Below are 20,454 nucleotides of genomic sequence, written 5' to 3'. Positions count from 1 at the left end.
CCCAACCCCCCCTTCTCTCTCCTCAAATAGATTAGAAAAAACTTGTAGATACATGGGTGATGGGTGTTTGCCACTTGAATACTCTTTCTCCCACTTTTGCATAGAATATCATTTGTGGATGATTGCTCTTTTCATTGGCTTATCAAGAGAATTAATTTGCCTATTGACACCACCACACTCCTCCAAGATGCCATGTTGCTTAATAGCGAAAAAGCTTATGATTTCCTATGTAAAAAAAAAAGGATCTTTAAATCTCAGTTCATGTGTACAAGCTACATCAAAGAGAGATTATAAAAGCACTACAATGATAATCTCATGCCAAAAAAAAAAAAGGATTATATTTTTCTCATTTTATTTTTCGTGAGATTTTTATTTTTATTTTTTATCTGTTTCTAATCGTAACATTAAAACTTTTTTAGTGAGTGACAAAACCCATCTAAAATGAAAATTCCTTTCAAATTTATAAGATACACTTATTGCGTCGATAATGATTGCTATTGTGACTAAACCTTGATGTTTTATCTACACTTGGTAACGAATATACCTATGCCGTTACTGTGAAAGCAATATCCTGTGACGGTAATTCGCTCTAATAAAAATGACGACGGCCCTTGCTCAGAGAGAAGACAGGGTCAATTCCGTCCATTGCAATTGAACGGCCATAATAATGACACTTTTTGAATTCCACCCACCCTTACACCTTTGTCCTCTCGTTTGCCTCTCTCCGTATACTTTTTCCTTGGCCCCAAAGTCTTCCTTTCTTCACCATCTCCATTTCACCAAACCCGAAGCTCACAGGAACCACACCTGTTCACCCATGGCGGATTGGAGCCCTTGCACCAAGAACCACTTCCCATTTTCAGAGCTGAACTCACCAATCCAACCATCCCGCAGAACCCAAGGTAAATCCTTCACAAACTTCCTCTGCAAATCTCTCTTCTTTGCGCTCTTCCTCATTCTTCTCCCACTTTTCCCTTCACAAGCTCCTGAATTTATCAACCAAAAATTTCTCACCAAGTTCTGGGAGCTTCTTCACCTTCTCTTCATCGGCATTGCTGTGTCATATGGTTTGTTTGGTCGAAGAAATGTCGAACTGGGCATCGACGAAACTCACTCAAATTTCGATATTTCCCAGTCTTCTGTGTCTAGGATGTTTCATGTTTCTTCTATTTTCGAAGATGGTTTTGAAAATCCATGTGGGCCTGATGAAAACAGTCTCATTAATAGTTGGAATTCTCAGTACATTGAGAGTGAGCATATTAATAGTTGCGATCGTAGCAGTGGTGTTGGGGAAAAGTGTAAAAGCCGATATGGACGCGATCGGAACAATGTGGTTCAAGCTTGGAATTCTCAGTACTTTCAAGGTGAACCTACGGTGGTAGTGGCTCGACCGAATTATAGTGTAGAGAAATGGGGCAGAACCGCATCCCTGATTGATCATAAGCCGTTGGGGTTGCCCGTTAGGAGCTTAAAATCGAAGGTGAGAAAGCTAGACTGTCCCGAGTTTATTAGTGGAAGTGAATCTGGGTCAGGTTCAAATGTTACATCTAGGTCTGATAGAAGCAGAAGTGGGAATTTTGGGGATTTAGGCCCTATGAGTTTGGAGCAGAGGTTTAATGAAGCTGCTGCTGCGGCTTCGCCAATTCCATGGCGTTCGAGATCTATAAGAACGGAAACGAGAAATGAAGCGGGGGATGTGAACCTCCCTACGCATTTCAGGCCTCTCTCGGTTGATGAAACTCAATTTGAGTCGCTTAAATCACGGTCTGTCAGGTCCACAGGATCTTTCTCATCCCAAAGTAGTTCAGTTTCTTCCTCAAGCTCTATTTCCTCAGAGTTACCAAACTCGAGGACGGAAGATTTGGGAAAAAGTAAGAGTTTTCTTGGGGCTTTTCGTGAGGCTTCACCATCACCACCAACACCAAGAAATGGAAAGGCTTCGTCGGATGCACTTCATTCTCGACATTGTAGTAGTGGTTCTGTATCTGGAAGGGATGCTTTTAGAAACTCAGAAGATGAGTTAAAGGAAAAGAGTAGGAGTAGAAGAGAGGATCCATCAGATAGTGAGGACTGCAGGATGGATTTGTTGAAATCGAACATGAATCCAGCAAGCCCCACGAAAGCTTTTTTAAGGGGAAAATCAGTGAGGAATGCTTCGTCGAATGCACTTCACTCTCGGCATTGTAGTAGTGATTCTGTATCAGGAAGGGATGATTTTAGAAACTCAGAAGATGAGTTAAAGGAAAAGAGTAGGAGTAGAAGAGAGGATCCATCAGATAGTGAGGACTGCAGGACGGATTTGTTGAAATCAAACATGAATCCAGCAAGCCCCACGAAAGCTTTTTTAAGGGGAAAATCAGTGAGGAATGCTTCGTCGAATGCACTTCATTCTCGGCATTGTAGTAGTGGTTCTGTATCAGGAAGGGATGCTTTTAGAAATTCGGAAGATGAGTTAAAGGAAAAGAGTAGGAGTAGGAGAGAGGATCCATCAGATAGTGAGGACTGCAGGACGAATTTGTTGAAATCAAACATGAATCCAGCAAGCCCCACGAAAGCTTTTTTAAGGGGAAAATCAGTGAGAACAATTAGAGCTAGTGCACTGACTGCAGGTGCAATAAAAAAGGAAGAGAGATGTCAAAACCAAAATAATGACAAAGCTGAAAAGAAGCATCAAAATTTGGATGAGGCATGTATGAGAAAAGATAAAACCAAAGTTGGACTTGATGATTGGATGATTGGCTCCAGTGAGCAACGTATTGATAACTTGTGCCCTATGCCAAAGCCAAAGGCAACATTCTCAGAGTTCCGCAAGAAGGAAAAGGAAGAATTCTATGAGAATTTAGCTTCAGGGTCTGAAGAAGACTTGCAGAGTGAGCGTGAAAACCTTGAAGTAAGCTCAGATGAATATGATGTGTCTGCTTCTGTCAACGATTCTGTACCATCCTCTGATGAGGTTGATAAGAGGGCTGATGAGTTTATCGCTAAGTTTAGAGAGCAGATCATGCTTCAAAAAATGGCATCAATTGAAAGATCAAGAGGGCTACAGATGGGCAGAAACCGTTTTAGGTGATACATAAGCATATGCTGCAATATAAATTTATAAAAAATGAGGGATATGAAGTTCATGATTCTTCTTATAATCCTCTTTATCTTGGTCTCTCATCAATCTGTGCTTTTTATTTCTATTGCACTTGGTTATTCACATATTTGCAATTTATTTGCGATAGAGTTTCCATAACTTTATATCTAGAAAGTTTATGGGTGAAGAGTTATAGAAATGTGTATTTGTATGCCTTCTGATCATGCTGTGTGAGTATAGTAAATTGGAAAACGTCATTAGTTTTGCATTCAGTACCAGGATTTTGTTGTTCACTTTCGCGGTAATTTCCATTGAATGTTTTCTCGTTCATTTTTGCTGTAACTTCCATTGCATGTTTTTTGTACCTATGCATAGATGAATACATAGGTGTAAATACAAATATATCATTGATCAGTGGCTAAAACATGATATATATATATATATATATATATATATTGCGATAATCATGTTCATGAAAAATGGGGTGCCTACATAAACTCGGAAATCAATACATGTAGCATAATCTATTTGTACTGTACCGTCTTTAAAATGAATTGTTTGTACTTAATCCTCTCATAACATGCAATAAAAGCATGATGTTATTCTGTTGATTATCTGCTTTCATCTTTAGTGACTATTTTTGCTTCCCCAATAGTAAATATTGTAATCCTAAGCGGCGGACTGCTCGAATGGTTAGTTTTTTATTGTCTATGCAAAGTAGAAAGTATAAGTACCGTATAAGGTCTTAGTGAGATCCTTGATAAAGGTACATGTTGTGCTAGATAATTTTCATGAACTGAGCCTCGTAGTCATTGGTTTTGTTGAAAATGACTTTTGAAAGGTTTCACATATGTATAAGGATTCTCATCAGGTTTAGTTGCGGGATCTCTACATTTGGTGGAAAAATGGGTTAAACTCGTCCCCATGATCTATCATAAGCCATCAGGATTGCCCTTTGAAGGTTAAAACCTGAAGATTTTCAATTGATATTTGAATGAACTAGCTGGTTAGCAAATGTTCTAACGCATGCGAATCCATCGGACATGATTTTTTTTTTTATTTGATCATATTTGCAGCTAATTTATGCCTTTGTATTATGTTGTTCTGTTTCATATACCAAAGAGTATATTGCAAAAAGTGCATGTACTTATTTTCTAGGTATGTGTAACTGCGAGGTTGGGTTTCATCCCAAATACCATTATTCTCTGAATCAGGCCTGAGCTGGCTACTTTAGGCTGGATATCAGGTTGGGCAATTATTTGGGCCAGATACCAACTATTGGTTTGTTGTGGGCCTTCTTGGCCCGGTGGATTTCCACGGGCCCTGTGTTGTGTAAAGGCTTTTTTTTTAGGTCCATCATTCTAAAATACACTATGCATGGCAAATGCCCTGCAAATACACACTAAAACATAGAATTAGAGCAACGTTAGCTTCGCACTTTTTTTTTTTTTTTTAAAAGAGTAGAATTTATTATTAAAAAATTAATTTTTTTTATTTAAATTTTATATTTACTCACAATTTTTAAAAAGAGTAAGTGCACACTCTGACTATAAATATTATTTCTCTTAATTTTATTTGCAATATGATTTGGATTCATCTTTTATTTTTTTATATCATCGGCACTGTAGGAATTGATTTAAAAAAAATATTTGTTATTTTAATCTGGTATGTCAAAAATATGTCTTCCATAATGACTTAATTATACAAACTATTTCAACCGAACACAAGATAAATAAATAGAAAAATTATAAATCAAAATTTTATTTTTTGAATCATACTATATATCTTTTGCAAATTAGTTTTCTTAATCAACTCGGCTATAATTTGAACTTAAAGCTCGACTCAAGGAGTCAAGTGCAATGGCAATAAATTAAATAATAGTAATAATAATCACCAATTTGATTTTAGTCTTTTTAATATAAATGTTAATGGAGTCCCTCAAAGTTATCGATCATTTATTTTAATTTTTTAATTTTGTTTACTTAATAGTTAAAGAATTCACTATTAATAAAATTGTGTATTTTTTCCCTTAATGATTAAGGATATTAAAAAATTTTTGAAAAAAAATGAAAGAAAAAAGAAATAGACTAGTGGTACATCGAGCACTAATCGCTGGGCGGCTCGCTAGCACTTTCTTTTGGAGTAAGTAATCCCATATTTCTTTTATTTTAATGTTCTCTATTTCTATATCCTGTTCGGTTTGTATTCACAATCTATCTCACTACTATTCACAATCTATTTCAACTCATTTTTAAATCTAAACGACACCTTAGATTCTGTTTAGATATAAAAAATATTTCATCCCATTATTATAATTTTTTTAAACTCTCATATAAAATATAATAAATAATTTAATTTTTTAAATTTTTAAAAAATAATAATATTAAAACATAATATTTTATTTAACATATAATTTTTACCTCAACTCATATAATTTTAACTCAACTCATTGCCTAAACGTCACATTGTGAGATAAAACCGAAAAGGAGAGAGAGGGTAAAAAAATGGAGTTCGGATAAACAAAAATTTACAGAAAGACTATATATGCAAACTTCAAAAACCGTCAATGTTGTACAATGGAGGTGCAGAATAGATTGATAGTCCTTGATGAGCTGTAGTTTCAGACCATTCTTCTCCGACCCTTCTCACCTCAATGCTGTAATTATCTTTCTCACTTGTATTCTTGCCCTGTCCCCACCGATACAATCCTCTCTCTCTTTCTTGGTGCACAACGACGACAACAGCAACAACAACAAAGAAAGAAAAGAAACATAGGGGAGAGGGGTAGACACAGGCTTTGAGGGTTTGGCTTTGTTCTACGTCTCTCTTAATACCCACCTGAATTCTCTCCGACCCTTCCCCCGGCTTTGTCTCCTCTCTCCCTCTCTCTCTCGATCCCTCTATCATCCATTGAAGCTCCATTGGAGCTTCTTCAATGTAATTCTTTAAGGGGCAGATAATTTCTTCCACAAGCTCGAACATTTTAAGGCTTTACCCACAGACCCGCGTAGCCTAAGCTCTCAGGTAGGAAAATAATCATTGATTTTGCCTCCTGTGACGAATTTAAGATTCCAGATTTTCAGGCGTATTGGATAAGGGTGGCGTTGCATTTTAGTATATTGTGAATCATTAATTATACGAGATATGTTTAAAATTTCATTATTTTTTGGAGTTGTTGGTCTTTGAGGTGAAAGGGTCTTGCTTTCTGGATTTGTTTGTATTTTCCTTATGTGATTTTAGGACTTGGGTAACTGAGGTTAATGGTATATGTTTCGTGGCCTGTTCGCCGATAGCAAGATTTTTTTATTTGAGGTTGAGCAGTATTGGTACCTAGGTCGGTGTAAATTGATTGGGATATGAGTCGTAGGGTGCGGCGGAAGGTGGCAAGGAAGGGGAAGGTTGTTTCACCAATTTATGCTGAAACGGAAGATGAGATTTTGGGTTTGAAGCAATACGACTATGTGGATTGGACAGGCCTGCCTGATGACACAGTGCTTCAGCTGTTTTCGTGTCTGAATTATCGTGACCGGGCAAGCTTATCATCAACCTGTCGGACATGGAGGGTTCTAGGAATTTCCCCTTGTTTGTGGAACTCTCTGGATCTTCGTGCACACAAATGCGATGCTTCCATGGCATCTTCACTTGCTCCCAGATGTGTGAATCTTCAGAAACTTAGGTTTCGTGGTGCAGAATCTGCTGATGCAGTAATTCATCTTCAAGCTAGGAATTTGCGTGAAATAAGTGGTGACTATTGCAGGAAAATAACAGATGCGACTCTCTCTGTGATTGTGGCTCGACACGAGGCACTTGAAAGCCTCCAACTTGGGCCAGATTTCTGCGAGAGGATCAGTAGTGATGCTATAAAAGCAATAGCGTTTTGTTGTCCTAAATTGAAAAAGCTTCGCCTCTCAGGAATTCGGGATGTTCATGGTGATGCAATTACTGCCTTAGCCAAGAATTGTCCAAATTTGACTGATATTGGGTTTATAGACTGTCTCAATGTAGATGAGATGGCTTTGGGAAATGTAGTATCAGTTCGTTTTCTCTCAGTTTCTGGGACGTCAAATATGAAGTGGGGTGTGGTTTCTGATCTTTGGCATAAGCTGCCTAACTTGGCTGGGTTAGATGTTTCAAGAACTGATATTGGACCAAATGCTGTTTCAAGATTGTTATCCTCGTCACAGAGCTTGAAGGTTTTGTGTGCCTTGAATTGTCCTGTTCTTGAAGAACATACTAGTTTTCACATCAATAAAAATAAAGGTAAATTGCTACTTGTCCTTTTTAATGATATTTTCAAAGGAATAGGTTTGCTATTTGTCGATACTACAAACAAAGGGAGAAATGTGTTTTTGGATTGGAGGAATTTAAAGAATAAGGACAAAAACTTGGATGAAATCATGATTTGGGTTGAGTGGATCCTATCCCATACACTTTTGCGCATTGCCGAAAGCAATCAACAAGGTTTGGATGAGTTTTGGCTCAAGCAGGGTGCCGCGCTGCTTCTCAGTTTAATGCAGAGCTCACAAGAGGATGTTCAAGAAAGGGCAGCCACAGGACTTGCAACGTTTGTGGTTATTGATGATGAAAATGCTAACATAGATCGTGGACGAGCTGAAGCAGTTATGCGAGAAGGTGGCATACGACTCCTTCTGGACCTAGCTAAATCTTGGCGGGAAGGGCTCCAGTCAGAGGCTGCAAAGGTAGATTTCTTTATGCAATTATGAGCCATCTGCTTTTCAATGAGTTCGATTCAGTTCTGATCTATGCTGATTGGTAAGATTTTAATGAGATGCACTTGACAAAATGCATATTTAATCATTCTGAGACTATTTTCATTATTTTAGTATGGTTTGAGCTCACATATTTAGATGTGGAATTGGGTTAATTTTTTTCCTTCTTCTTTGATATTTTTAACATGAAGGCTATAGCAAACTTGTCTGTAAATACCAATGTTGCAAAATCTGTTGCTGAAGAAGGAGGAATCAATATTCTTGCTGGTTTGGCAAGGTCCATGAATAGGCTGGTTGCCGAAGAAGCTGCTGGAGGACTATGGAATCTTTCAGTTGGAGAAGAGCACAAGGTTTGATGTTTTGGAGTTTATTCTGTCCGTTTGGCATATACTTTACTAGTTCTGAGTACATAAGAGTTCTCTATTAGGGTGCCATTGCTGAGGCTGGAGGAGTAAAGGCTTTAGTTGATCTTATATTCAAATGGTCCACAGGTGGTGACGGAGTCCTGGTATGTTCCTGTCATGACATGCATTCTTTCCACTTTGGTGCAAGCCTTTTATGTTATTCTTTACTGTCACTTGCATACAATTGGAAGTTACTAAGGAGAGGCTTGGTTCACATTTTTGTGTTTTCAGGAACGTGCAGCTGGTGCATTAGCAAATTTGGCAGCTGATGACAAGTGTAGCACGGAGGTTGCAGTGGCAGGTGGTGTACATGCTTTGGTGATGCTTGCTCGTAATTGCAAATTTGAGGGTGTACAAGAGCAGGTACCTTTCATTATGAGGATTGGGCATCTCAAATGAGGATATTGACGTTTCCATTACCATTTCTAGTGAATATAACTTGTGAATCAAAGTTCAAGATTCAAGGTGGTGTGCTTTCAAGGTTCTATGGGCTTATTATCCCATATCATTACATGATATTTGGTAGCTTCTGGATATATATTTTTTAGTTTAATAATATAGTTCAATTTTTAATATTATTAGGTTCTATGGGCTAATTTTTTTTTTAGTTTAATGCATATAAAAAAATTAGTCTTAGAATAATTAGGGTAGCTTTTTCGGTTGGGTGAGTGGGGTTGTCTGATTTTACCCTACTTTTTATACTCAAGTTTCTTAAGAGGCGATTGTCTCCCTGCATGCTGTGAAAGTACCACATGTTATGTCTTGGTACGTCTTGGTAGTTAAAACTGGTCTTTGGTCTAAGGTTTGTGTGCACTTCTATATCAAAATGTTAATGTTCAGTATGCATTTATGGTGGGCAGTGTTACAGATGAATGCTTTTTTTTTTTTTTTGGAAGGGGAGGTTCTCTATTGACCTTTTTTCCTGTGATAGGTTATGCTATTGTCTCACTTTGTCCGCTTCTTTTCTAAAATCTATCTTTTCAGCCTTAGGGATAATTATCTATCCATTTTTTATTGGTATGACTGCCTTATCCGTATATGCTTTCTATTAGGACTTGGCCATTGATATATGATTTCCTTGGCTAAAATGTTGAAGACAATATCTTAAAATTGATGCTTGTGGTAATTGTGGGGATTGATATCTGATTCCATGTTTCAAAAGGTTCTGTAATAATTTCTGGCAAAATGAATGCCCTACAGCAAGGTCCCATTACTCTCTCTCTTTCTCATGCCACTGCTGCTGTTTGTGTCTGCATGCGGTTTTGTTTTGAATTAGTTAAGTAAACTCCTGGTATATGATAGGCTGCTCGTGCCTTGGCTAATTTGGCTGCACATGGAGATAGCAACAGTAACAATGCTGCCATTGGGCAGGAGGCAGGTGCTCTTGAAGCACTTGTTCAACTCACACGTTCTGCTCATGAAGGTGTCAGGTAGCTTATAATTTCTTCTGAATTTGTATTTCTCATTTAAACTCCTCTATAATTTCATTGATGCATGGCTTCTAAATTTGGTATTATTGTCATATATTTAATCATTTTTCCAACTGTTTTTAGTCTTTTTGATAAGTCCATGTTTGTCAAAAACGTAAAAAGCCCCTTCCTCTGGTGGGTCATCTGCAAAGGAAAAAGGGAAACAAAGAACTGTCCAAATTGCTACTCGTGACTGTTTAGATATGTTCATTTGGTGGCCATGTTTCTTACTTTCTTAGAATTTCTTCTTTATGTTTGATTGTATTATTGCTTCGGTCTTTATTTTCACTTATGGAAGGTTTCTCAATTAATTATGTTTGGCCTAATTACTTGACCACCCAACAATTTGATACTAAGCAGGCTCCTGGTAGTTTATACTTGTCTCTCTATGCTTAAAAGAAAATTAAGGCTAAAAGCTAAATAGAACGGGCAGACTTTGTTCCCACCAATTTTTTGTTAACATAGGAGAAACATATTTATATCTTTGTTATTAACCTTTGAAGCTGCCTTTTCAGTGCTCTATTCTTTATTTCTTTTAAGAATATGATTTCTAATGCAAAATGGAGCATCAAATCTACTGTTATTTGTTGTTTTCAAACTTCAATGATAATATCCAGTCTAGCTTCCTTAATACGGATTTTAGTTGATTTTAGTTGATTTTACCTCTTTCACCCTCTCAAAAGATGCTAAATAATTTTGGATCCTACTAATGCCCTATTCAGTATGTCTCTTTTGACTCACAATTATTGTCTACACATCAGTTTCTTTAGATTATGCACGGATGAGTATGGTTTGTCTTGGGCCACGGATATTTTGTCCCTTTTAAAAAAATTAGCATTCAAGTTTTTTGTTCTCATTGACTTTCCCTTTCTTGTTCCCTTCTTTCAGCTTTTATTTATTTATTTATTTTTTTTTGGGGGGGCGGGGGGTGGGGGGTTGATCATTTACATTTATGGTAAGGAAAAAGATATTTTGTTATGTATCTGATTGAGGCATTTATGGGGGAAATCCATTATTTTTCCTTAGTCACTCTAATTGGAACTTCTGTACTTATTACCAGTGTTGTTTAAAATCTCGTGAATATCAACTTTTGCCTCTACAAGCAAGATAAAAATTCCATCATTGGTTTTATATGACTCAGACCTTTTTACATCATTACATCGAATTATATATTATGCATTGCTTCCATAACTGTTTTATCTGATCACCATTCCTACTGATCAAATAGGCAAGAAGCTGCTGGTGCATTGTGGAATTTATCATTTGATGACAGAAATCGAGAAGTGATTGCAGCAGCTGGTGGAGTTGAGGCCTTGGTATGATATTTACCTTTTCGAGCCCAAACCATTTTAGTTGCCGTATCCTACCAGTCTCTTGCATCACTTCCGATAATAAAAAGTGCTTCACTAGGAAGTAGTACTTTATGCAATATGGTGAAGAAGAGGAGAATTGTTTGATGCCTATTTAGATTGTGCTTCATAATTAACTAGTGCTTTCATTAAAGGGGGAAAAAGTGATGCCCTTCACCTGATATTTAAATTGGTTCCTTTTAACTGGAAGTTGTATTTCTATGAGAATAAAGCATAATAAAGGCCTATGTGCTGCAGGCTCCTGTTTTCTGAAGTTGACTTGTAAGAAGCATGGAATTTTTGGGTGTAGACATTTAAACTTTGATAGAAAAGTTGCTTTTGCATGGGAATATACTGTTTATCCTATTTAAGAAGTGGCAGGAAAATAAAGATATAATCAAGTAATATAATATTGCTTTTGGAGAGGAGGCACAACCTTAAACTCTAAACATGAACAATCATGTGCTTACTTTTTCGGATTGTGCCTACTTTTTATTTTCATTCAGTGTTTTGATCAGTCTTTTTAAACACCATTCTCTCTCCTGAATTTTGTAAAGGATAATTGATTTGCGTTTCATTAAGTACTTGAATTATTTACAACTACACTTCTGTGAATTTCAAGGAATTTGGTCTGGTGAAGTCAGGAAATGTGAAATTGGGTTCATTTCAAGGAAAAGTATTCACTGGTTGAACCAGATTGCTGAAGTAGTTTTCTAAGAATCTGTTTGATCCGCTAATGGACCATGTGTTTGCAAAGGCATCATTATCTATGCATGGCACACTTTTTGGTTGGTTGCTTACAAAATTAATTAAATTTATGAATGGAAATGGAAAACTCATATGATATAGAGAATTTATGGCCAACATTTTTTGTTTGTATACTTTGATAGTCCTTTGTTGTAGTATATTTTTTATTTGCAAATGTTTGTCAATTACGCTAATTGAAAACTTGAACTTCATTATATTTTTTAATTTTATTACCAATTTAATCTATACAGTTTCACACATGTTCACATGCACAGAAAAAATTATAACTGCATGCACACTTTGAAGCACACATAAACTTGTCACATTTTTAATTAATATGCTTTCTTGATAGCTACCTGATAATTTTTGCTCCCTTCAATTTATGGGACAAATGTTGATTTCATGTTGAATATTTCTTTTATGTAATGGTTTGGAACAATTGGATTGAGTTCTTTGTTGAGCATCTAACAACTTTGCTATAAGGTTTATGATATATTTCTTGAATTTAAATCATAAAAATGGAAAAGTAACTGCCTGCCATTATCTGGTATTGGGGTCTATGGTCCAAACTTAGACAACAACAGAAGATTATTGTGGGAAGAATTAACTGGAGTATATAGCTTGTGGGATCTCTCTTGGTGTATTGGGGGAGATTTTAATGTTACAAGATTTCCAAGCGAGTGTTCGGGGAATAGAAGAGTGCGACTAGCAATAATAGAGTTCTCGGAGTGCATCTGATTTGAACTTGGTGGATTTGCCTCTAGCAGGGGGTTCAACCATGTGGTCTAATAATCAGACTTGGTCTCGATTGGATCGTTTCTTAATATCACCAGAATGGGAAAGTCACTTTCCAGATGTATGGCAAAAGCGAATGTCTTGTCTTTGTTCGGATCATTGGCCTATCGTGCTTGATTGTGGTGGTCTCCGAAGAAGGCGATAGTATTTCAAATTTGAAAACATGTGGCTGAAATCAGAAGGTTTTGTAGATAGGGTGAGACAATGGTGGTCCTCGTACCAGTTTCAAGGTATCCCGAGCTTCATCCTAGCGGGAAATTGAAAGCACTAAAAAAATATCTGAAGCTTTGGAATATGCAGTCTTTTGGAGATATTGGAGAGCGCAAGAAAATCAAGGTGATGGAGATCCAGGAGTTCGAGAGACTACAAGAGACTCGGCCTCTTACACAGGAAGAACTAGCACAAATGAAAATGTTGGTTGCGGACCTTAAAAGGATTATATTATTAGAAGAGACGTAAAAAATCGAGAGCCTTGTGGTTGAGGGAAGGAGATTGAAGTACCAAGTTCTTCCATAGAATTGCTAACTCCTATATGAGAAACAACAACATTGAGATGCTGAAAATTGATGGTGTTGAGTGTAAGGATGAGCAGGTTAGCTACAATCATGTAGTTGAATTCTTTGAGTAGTTATTAACCGAGCAGGTGGGATGGCGACCTACCCTTGATGGTCTTGCTTTTGACTCCATTGGGCCGAATGATGTATCTCGGATGGAGAGGACCTTTGAGCAGGTGGAGGTGTACGATGTAGTGAGGAAAATGGTTAAAGACAAGGCATTGGAGCTTGATGGTTTCTCTATGGGCTTCTTTTAAACTTATTGGGAAGTGTTAAAATAAGATCTTATGAGGGTGTTTTAGGAGCTATTCTTGGTTGGAAAATTTGAGAAAGGCCTTAACGCCACTTTTCTTGCATTAATACCAAAAAAGGTGGGGGTTATGTTAAGGAGTTTCGGCCCATAAGCTTAGTGAATGGAGTATACAAGATAATATCCAAAGTGCTGGTGAACTGTCTAAGTGAGGTTTTGGGGAAGATCGTTACAAAATCTCAAAATGCTTTTGTAAAAGGGAGACAGATTCTTGATGCGGTTCTTATTGCCAATGAATGTTTGGATAGTAGATTGAAGGTTGGCACAGCAAGGATCATATGCAAGCTAGTCATGGAGAAGGCGTATGATTACGTTAACTGAGATTTCCTTCTTTACCTTCTTGGGAGGTGTGGTTTGGGGAGAGGTGGCGGTCGTTGATCCGTTGGTGCATATCAACGGTGAAATTCTCAGTGTTGATAAATGGTTGTCCAGCTGGTTTTTTTCATAGCACCCGAGGCCTAAGACAAGGAGATTCGTTGTCGCCATTGCTGTTTGTTATTGTGATGGAGGCGCTTTTTGATCGGATCCCTGAGAGGGGAATCATTAACATATCTCATTTGTTATTTGCAGATGATACACTTATCTTTTGTGAGGCTGATCAAAATCAGATTCGAGTACTGAAGGCCCTGCTCCTTTGTTTTGAAGTAGCATCCAGGTTGAAAGTGAACTTCGACAAATCAGAGATGGTGCCAATTGGTGGTGTTCTCAATTTACGACAGCTGGCCAACATGTTGGGGTGTAAGATAGCCTCACTTCCTACGGCTTACTTGGGCCTTCCGTTGGGGGCTCCTTCGAGAGCTTCCTCTTTATGGGACATAGTGATTGAGAAAGTAGAGCGGACACTGGCGGGATGGAAAATGATGTATTTATCAAAAGGTGGTAGGATTACTTTGATTAAAAGTACTTTATCTAACCTACCAACTTGTTTTTTATCCTTGTTCCCTATACCTGCAAGTGTGGCGGTTCAAATCGAGAAACTCCAACGTGATTTCTTGTGGAGTGGAGTGGGAGAGGAGTTTAAGTTTCACCTAGTCAAGTAGGAGATGGTATGCCGCCCCATTTCTAATGGTGGGTTGGGCTTTAGAAGTATGAAGATCTTTAACCGGGCGTTAATTGGCAAATGGCTGTGGAGATATCATAAGGAACCAGAAGCCCTGTGGAAGTTAGTGATTTAGAGCAAATACGGAGGTTTATGTTTGGGGGGGGGGGGGGGGGGGGGGGGGAGATAAAGAAGTAAGAGGTGCACTAAAGAAGTAAGAGGGACATATAGAGTGGGTTTGTGGAAACACATTCAAAGAGGATAGGAGGTCTTGACTCGACACACTAGACTTCATTTGGGTGAGGGCTCCAGGATTAAATTCTTGAGAGATATTTGGTGCGGTAATAGAACTCTACAAGAGATATTTCCTTCATTGTTCAATATTGTTAGTGCTAAAGATGTATTAGTGGCGGAAGTCATGGAGATATCTGGGGGGGCAGATTCGTTGGAACATCATTTTTAGTAGGGCGGCACAAGACCGAGAAATGAGCAGCTTTGTAGATTTTTACAGCCTTTTGTACTCCAAAAAACCGAGCAATCAGCAGGAAGATGTATTGTGGTGGGCACCCGATGGTAGAGGGGTATTCTCGGTTCGCTCTATTTATAAGGCTCTCACACTAGAACCCAAAACTCAATTTCCCTGGAGAAGGCTTTGGAGACATAAGGCGCCCTCCAAAGCTGCTTTTTTTGTGTGGACACCCTCGTTGGGGAAGATTCTCACAACCGACAACTTGAGGAAACGAAGGGTAATCATTGTGGATTGGTGTTGCATGTGTAGAGAAGGGGGAGAGTCTGTAAACCATCTCCTACTACATTGTGAGACAGCTAGGGTACTATGGAATGAGGTGTTTAGTAGATTAGACAGTGGTGGGTTATGCCGGAGACAATGGTGGCAGTGCTGGCCAGCTGGACAAATCTAAGAGGCATGCAACAGATTAAAGTTGTCTGGAAGATGATCCCTATATGCATTATGTGGTGTTTGTGGCAGGAGTGTAATGACCGGACGTTTGAAGACAAAGAGAGATCGCTAGAGGAGCTTAAAGATTTATTCTTTAGAACATTATGTACTCGGGCCATTGCTGTTGACTTCAATGACATGGACCTACATGATTTTCTTGTCTCTCATGTGCCTACTTAGCTTAGGGCATGCCTTTGTTTTTCTATTAGAATTCTGTACATGGCTTTGCCTATTCATTGATCAATAAAATTTGTTTACTTATATAAAAAAAAAAAAAATCTGGTATAAAGTTTCACTGCATCTTGAAGCTTTGTTCTTGGCAATTTAGGTTGCTCTTGCACAATCGTGTTCCAATGCCTCCCCTGGTCTTCAAGAGAGGGCTGCTGGTGCTCTATGGGGATTGTCAGTGTCAGAAGCCAATAGGTATGTGTTGAGTTTAGGAATTTTTCCTATAGTTGTCGTATCATTTGGGTCATGCATATATGATTCGTTGCCGATCTTTGAATGCATCTAGCAATTACATTATATGCCTATTTGTTGCACCTGAGAATTATGCTCATGCAAATTGACACGGCATATATTGCACAACTATCTATAATCTCATCAGGGAGCATGGACATTTAGAGTCGCAATACTGCAAAGAAGGAAAGAGTTTAACCAATATAAAATTCTTGTTTGCAGTAGCCTTGCTGTGGAATTAATTTACATCGCGCAACTGTATATGCCCAAAACAAATTAAAAAAATCTGATACTGTCCAGTGTCTCAAATCTTTTTGGCCTGAAGAGGAGCAATGTGCTTTTCTTATATGAACGTTGACTGTTATGATTTTCTTGATAGCTCGTTACATCCGTTAGAAAAATTTATGCAAGCTACAGCTGTCAGTGGTTTAAATACAAATCAATCAGACTCTGTTTTTATCGGATTAAAGATGGTAGAGTTTTGACAGGATGTTTGAATACATTATGTCAATCCATCTAGGATATTGTTCATAATATATGATAACATGGAAAATAGTTGACTATAATCTTATATATTTGAAAAACTCAGTAGCACGTCCTTGGGTTAGGAAAAAAACTCTATAAAAATCAAATTAAGGTCATGAAATTATTAGATCTGGTCTTTCTTGGAATCATATTTAGCAGCTTCAATTCTGCTTGATCTGCTTCATGTGTAATGTCTTTAACAGCCGTACATAGATGTGACTTGATTAAAAACTAAAAATGCACGAAATGCTATGGTTTTACAATTCAGAAAGCTTCAAACTCCAGGTCTAAGATTCGAATCCTCTTGGGTGCAAACAATTTCTAGGGGCCATCGGATTAGGGGAACTTCCCCTTGAATTACATGAGGTGCACTTGCGGGAAACTCCTTGCCGAGGGCCTGTGCATCCCCGGGATTAGTCGGGACTTCATTCTTGGACACCTAGTACCAATTAAAAAAAAAAAGAAACCTTCAAAATTTGATCCTGATTTATTGCATCAATTTCCTTGGTTGTACATATCATTGCTTGTATATGGAAAGCACGGTCAAGCCACAGCTCATGAAACTTTCTTTTTGTGGATTTGAAATCCAATTCTAAGCTGGTAATACTTGTTGAAAGAAAATATTACGTTGCATTGAGTATTGCTAGTGATGAGCTTATGTTGAGAAAGGTGCAAATGATTATCTTCTTTTTACTGATTTGTCCCAATCTCATCAGCAGATTTTTCATAAGAGATTGTTTTTTGGTCTGTTTGGGGCTTGTTCTCAACCTTAAAGCACAAATGGATTGCCATGAAAAACAATCATTATTTTTTGCAATTTTACTGCAATGCTCTCCTTCTGAAGTATTTTTATTTCAACATAGGGCTGGGTGCAATTAACTGTGCTCGGATATCCAAAATGATTTCACTTAATGTTCTCTCATATGTGAATAAGATGATTCTGCTTTTAAAAACTTCTGGCTATGTGCTTCTCATCAATGTTGCGTTGTTGGTTATATTTTGGTACTCTTTATCTGTCTAGAATTCCTTTTAGGTGAGGATGCATATCTATTCTTCATTCTATATTATTTTTTATACTTATGTCATATATCTTCTTGGTCTGTTAGTATTGCCATTGGACGTGAAGGAGGTGTGGCCCCTCTAATTGCATTGGCACGCTCTGAAGCTGAGGCAAGCATTTTCTCATAATAATCAATGTGCCGTCAAAAGTTTGATTTTCAACCTCTACTTAAGAATAAGTATGGCATAAATTTGGCTTAATTGATATTTTCCTTTCAGGATGTCCATGAAACAGCTGCAGGAGCTCTTTGGAACCTTGCTTTTAATCCTGGTAATGCTCTCCGTATAGTGGAGGAAGGGGGAGTTCCGGCCTTAGTTCATCTCTGTTCTTCATCAGTATCAAAAATGGCACGCTTCATGGCTGCATTGGCATTGGCATACATGTTTGATGGGAGGTATTTATTTTTTGCCACGACTTTTTTTTTTATAGGTAAAAGTAAAGTTTTATTGATATAAGAGACATAGCCCAAGTACACCGGTAGATATACACTGAACATGCCTATTTCGCCATGACTTAGGCCTCGTTTGTTTTCAGAAAACATCTCATCTCATCCCATCTCATCTCATCTCATCATTACAATTTTCTCAAATCCCCACATAAAATAAAATAAACAATTCAACTTTTTCAAATCCCAAAACAAAAATAATATTAAAAAATATATTCTAACAATATTTTATTCAACTTTTTAATTTTAATCTCAACTCATCTCATCTCATCTCATATCTGAAAACAAATGAGCCCTTAGAGACAACATGTGCTCATAATACTCATTCTTTCTCTTCGTCGGGTTCACATCTGATTTTTTTCTATATTTAGTGGTGTCCTCTTCTTTCTGGGCATTTTAATTTTAATTTTTTATAAAATATTCGCTCTGTATTATGATCTATCCGGTAAAGCGTAAAACTGTATCTTGAAACCTGTCCTAATACCCCCAAAAATGAGGATCAATCTGGTCAAGCGTGAGGTACTTTCATTAATGGTTTGTGGTTTGATCTTCATGAGAGTCACCAGAACTTGTTTTGGAAGAATTAACTTGCATGTATATATATTCAACTTCTCTTGATACTTTTTGCAGAATGGATGAATTCGCGCTATTAGGGACTTCCTCAGAAAGCAGTTCAAAGAGCGTGAATCTAGATGGGGCTAGAAGGATGGCTTTGAAACACATTGAAGCCTTTGTCCTCACCTTTTCTGATCCACAAGCATTTGCTGCTGCTGCCGCATCATCAGCCCCTGCTGCACTGTCTCAAGTAACAGAAGGAGCTCGTATTCAAGAAGCAGGGCATCTGAGATGCAGGTTTACCTTCTCTCTATCGAAGCATGTTCTATTTGGCCACTCTGATACTTCACTTTTGACCTCTTCTTGAATATCTAATTCATCCATGATATTCATGCTTGTTATATATCTTCTTTTATGTATAGAATATTTTTCATTCAGCGTTCTTCTAAATTCTGTAGTAGTCATTTATCGGTACAAATTAGGAAATTAGCTTGTGATTGTTTATACGAGTCAGACAACTGAGAACACTTCCTTGTTTTTAGAGATTGGCTTTTAAATTTCTTTAGCTCGTAGGTCCTTTCTTTTTAAATGGTTTTTGAAATTTCGATTGGTTGAGGCTGAAATATGGACCCTTTTCTTGATCTTTTACGTAATCTCCAGATGGAAGGTCGTTCATTTTATAAACTAAAATTACTTGTCTTAGCATGTCTGCTGCTGTGCTGAATCTCTGCCTCTCTGTCTCTATCTCTCTCTCTCTCTCTCTCTATATATATATATGTGTGTGTGTGTGTGCGCGCGCGCGCGCGCGTGCCCCCTTCTGTATGAGTTGATCTTTTGGTTTGGGGAGCTGGTGGAAGATGGCATATGGTTGTTCCAATCGTTCAATATTACAATGCTTGCTTTCTTTTTCTGATTTTTGGATCTTGTTCTCATTTTCCTCAGTGGAGCTGAAATTGGGCGATTTGTTGCAATGCTACGAAATTCATCAGCTATACTCAAGGCATGTGCTGCATTTGCTCTTCTCCAGGTAACTTGCACATGCTGAGACTGTGTGTGTGTAGTTTCAAAACAATAGAGTATGTTATTAAATATGAAAACAGAACACCTTGTTTTCTAATATTTTAACAGTTCTCATATTTTAATTGCAGTTTACCATCCCTGGTGGCCGTCATGCCGTGCACCATGCAAGCCTCATGCAGAATGCAGGAGCAGCACGAGTTCTTCGTGCTGCGGCTGCAGCAGCAACTGCCCCACTTGAAGCCAAAATATTTGCCAGAATTGTACTTCGCAACCTTGAACACCACCACATGGAACCATCACTCTAAAGGCTTTTTCAGCTGTCATAATCTGTCTGCTGCCAATTTCATACCGAGTTATGGAAGGTTCCATTCATAGACAACAGTATAATGCAACATTAGAGCACATTCTGCTGTCTTTAAGCTCCCTCTAAACAACCAATTGTCGCGTAGAACTGTGTATTTTTTTTTCTTTCCTTTTCCCCTTCTCCCCCAGTCCTAGGAATTTAAAAGCTGGTTTCAATGATTTTTCCCCTTTTTTGTAACAAATCTTTACATGTTAAAGGTACTTTAGGTGGGGGATTGATCTAAGAACCATTACCTTGTCATTTTCTTTCCGGTGTCTGTATTCGTTGTGACAACAATATAGTCATATTACATAAATGCTGTTTTTGGACTTGTAAAGGCTTTGGCTCGACTTGACTCAGCTCAATTCAACTCAACTTATGTTATCAGTTTGTTGAAAAATTAATTTCATCAATGCTATTTGTTTTACTCCACTCAAACCAAATTGGGATCGGCTATCAGTCTTATTCAATAAATTGGGGTTGACCAAATTTATATTTAAATTTAGAGAAATGACAGTTGCAGTTTTGAGTACGTAAGTGCAGTATAATCACTTTAAAAAAAATGAATAAATACTGGACTCATGAAAAACAAAATTAAATAATGCATCTTACT

At 37.7% G+C, this 20,454-nt stretch overlaps 2 protein-coding genes across 4 annotated transcripts; both read left to right on the top strand.

Annotated features, from left to right (window-relative positions):
• The first annotated feature begins 695 nt into the window (after positions 1-695).
• LOC121238512 lies at positions 696-3,351 on the top strand. Of its 2 annotated transcripts, XM_041135416.1 has the most exons (2): positions 701-902; positions 984-3,351. In XM_041135416.1, the coding sequence occupies exons 1-2, from the start codon at positions 818-820 to the stop codon at positions 3,068-3,070; spliced, it is 2,172 nt and encodes a 723-aa protein (XP_040991350.1). In that variant the 5' UTR covers positions 701-817; the 3' UTR covers positions 3,071-3,351. The 2 variants fall into 2 exon arrangements, with proteins under 2 accessions (XP_040991349.1, XP_040991350.1); XM_041135415.1 differs by having other exon boundaries at positions 696-3,351.
• Positions 3,352-5,647: 2,296 nt separating this feature from the next.
• LOC121238510 (protein ARABIDILLO 1-like) lies at positions 5,648-20,178 on the top strand. 2 transcript variants are annotated; one of them, XM_041135411.1, is made up of 12 exons: positions 5,648-7,779; positions 8,001-8,159; positions 8,237-8,317; positions 8,445-8,576; positions 9,516-9,643; positions 10,911-10,998; positions 15,763-15,857; positions 17,525-17,588; positions 17,697-17,872; positions 18,554-18,775; positions 19,421-19,505; positions 19,627-20,178. In XM_041135411.1, the coding sequence occupies exons 1-12, from the start codon at positions 6,436-6,438 to the stop codon at positions 19,801-19,803; spliced, it is 2,751 nt and encodes a 916-aa protein (XP_040991345.1). In that variant the 5' UTR covers positions 5,648-6,435; the 3' UTR covers positions 19,804-20,178. The 2 variants fall into 2 exon arrangements, with proteins under 2 accessions (XP_040991345.1, XP_040991344.1); XM_041135410.1 differs by having other exon boundaries at positions 19,607-20,178.
• Positions 20,179-20,454: the final 276 nt, after the last annotated feature.

Source organism: Juglans microcarpa x Juglans regia, chromosome 7D (genome assembly GCF_004785595.1).
Source record: "Juglans microcarpa x Juglans regia isolate MS1-56 chromosome 7D, Jm3101_v1.0, whole genome shotgun sequence".
Lineage (NCBI taxonomy): Eukaryota > Viridiplantae > Streptophyta > Magnoliopsida > Fagales > Juglandaceae > Juglans > Juglans microcarpa x Juglans regia.
This window is presented reverse-complemented; position numbering and strand designations above follow the sequence as displayed.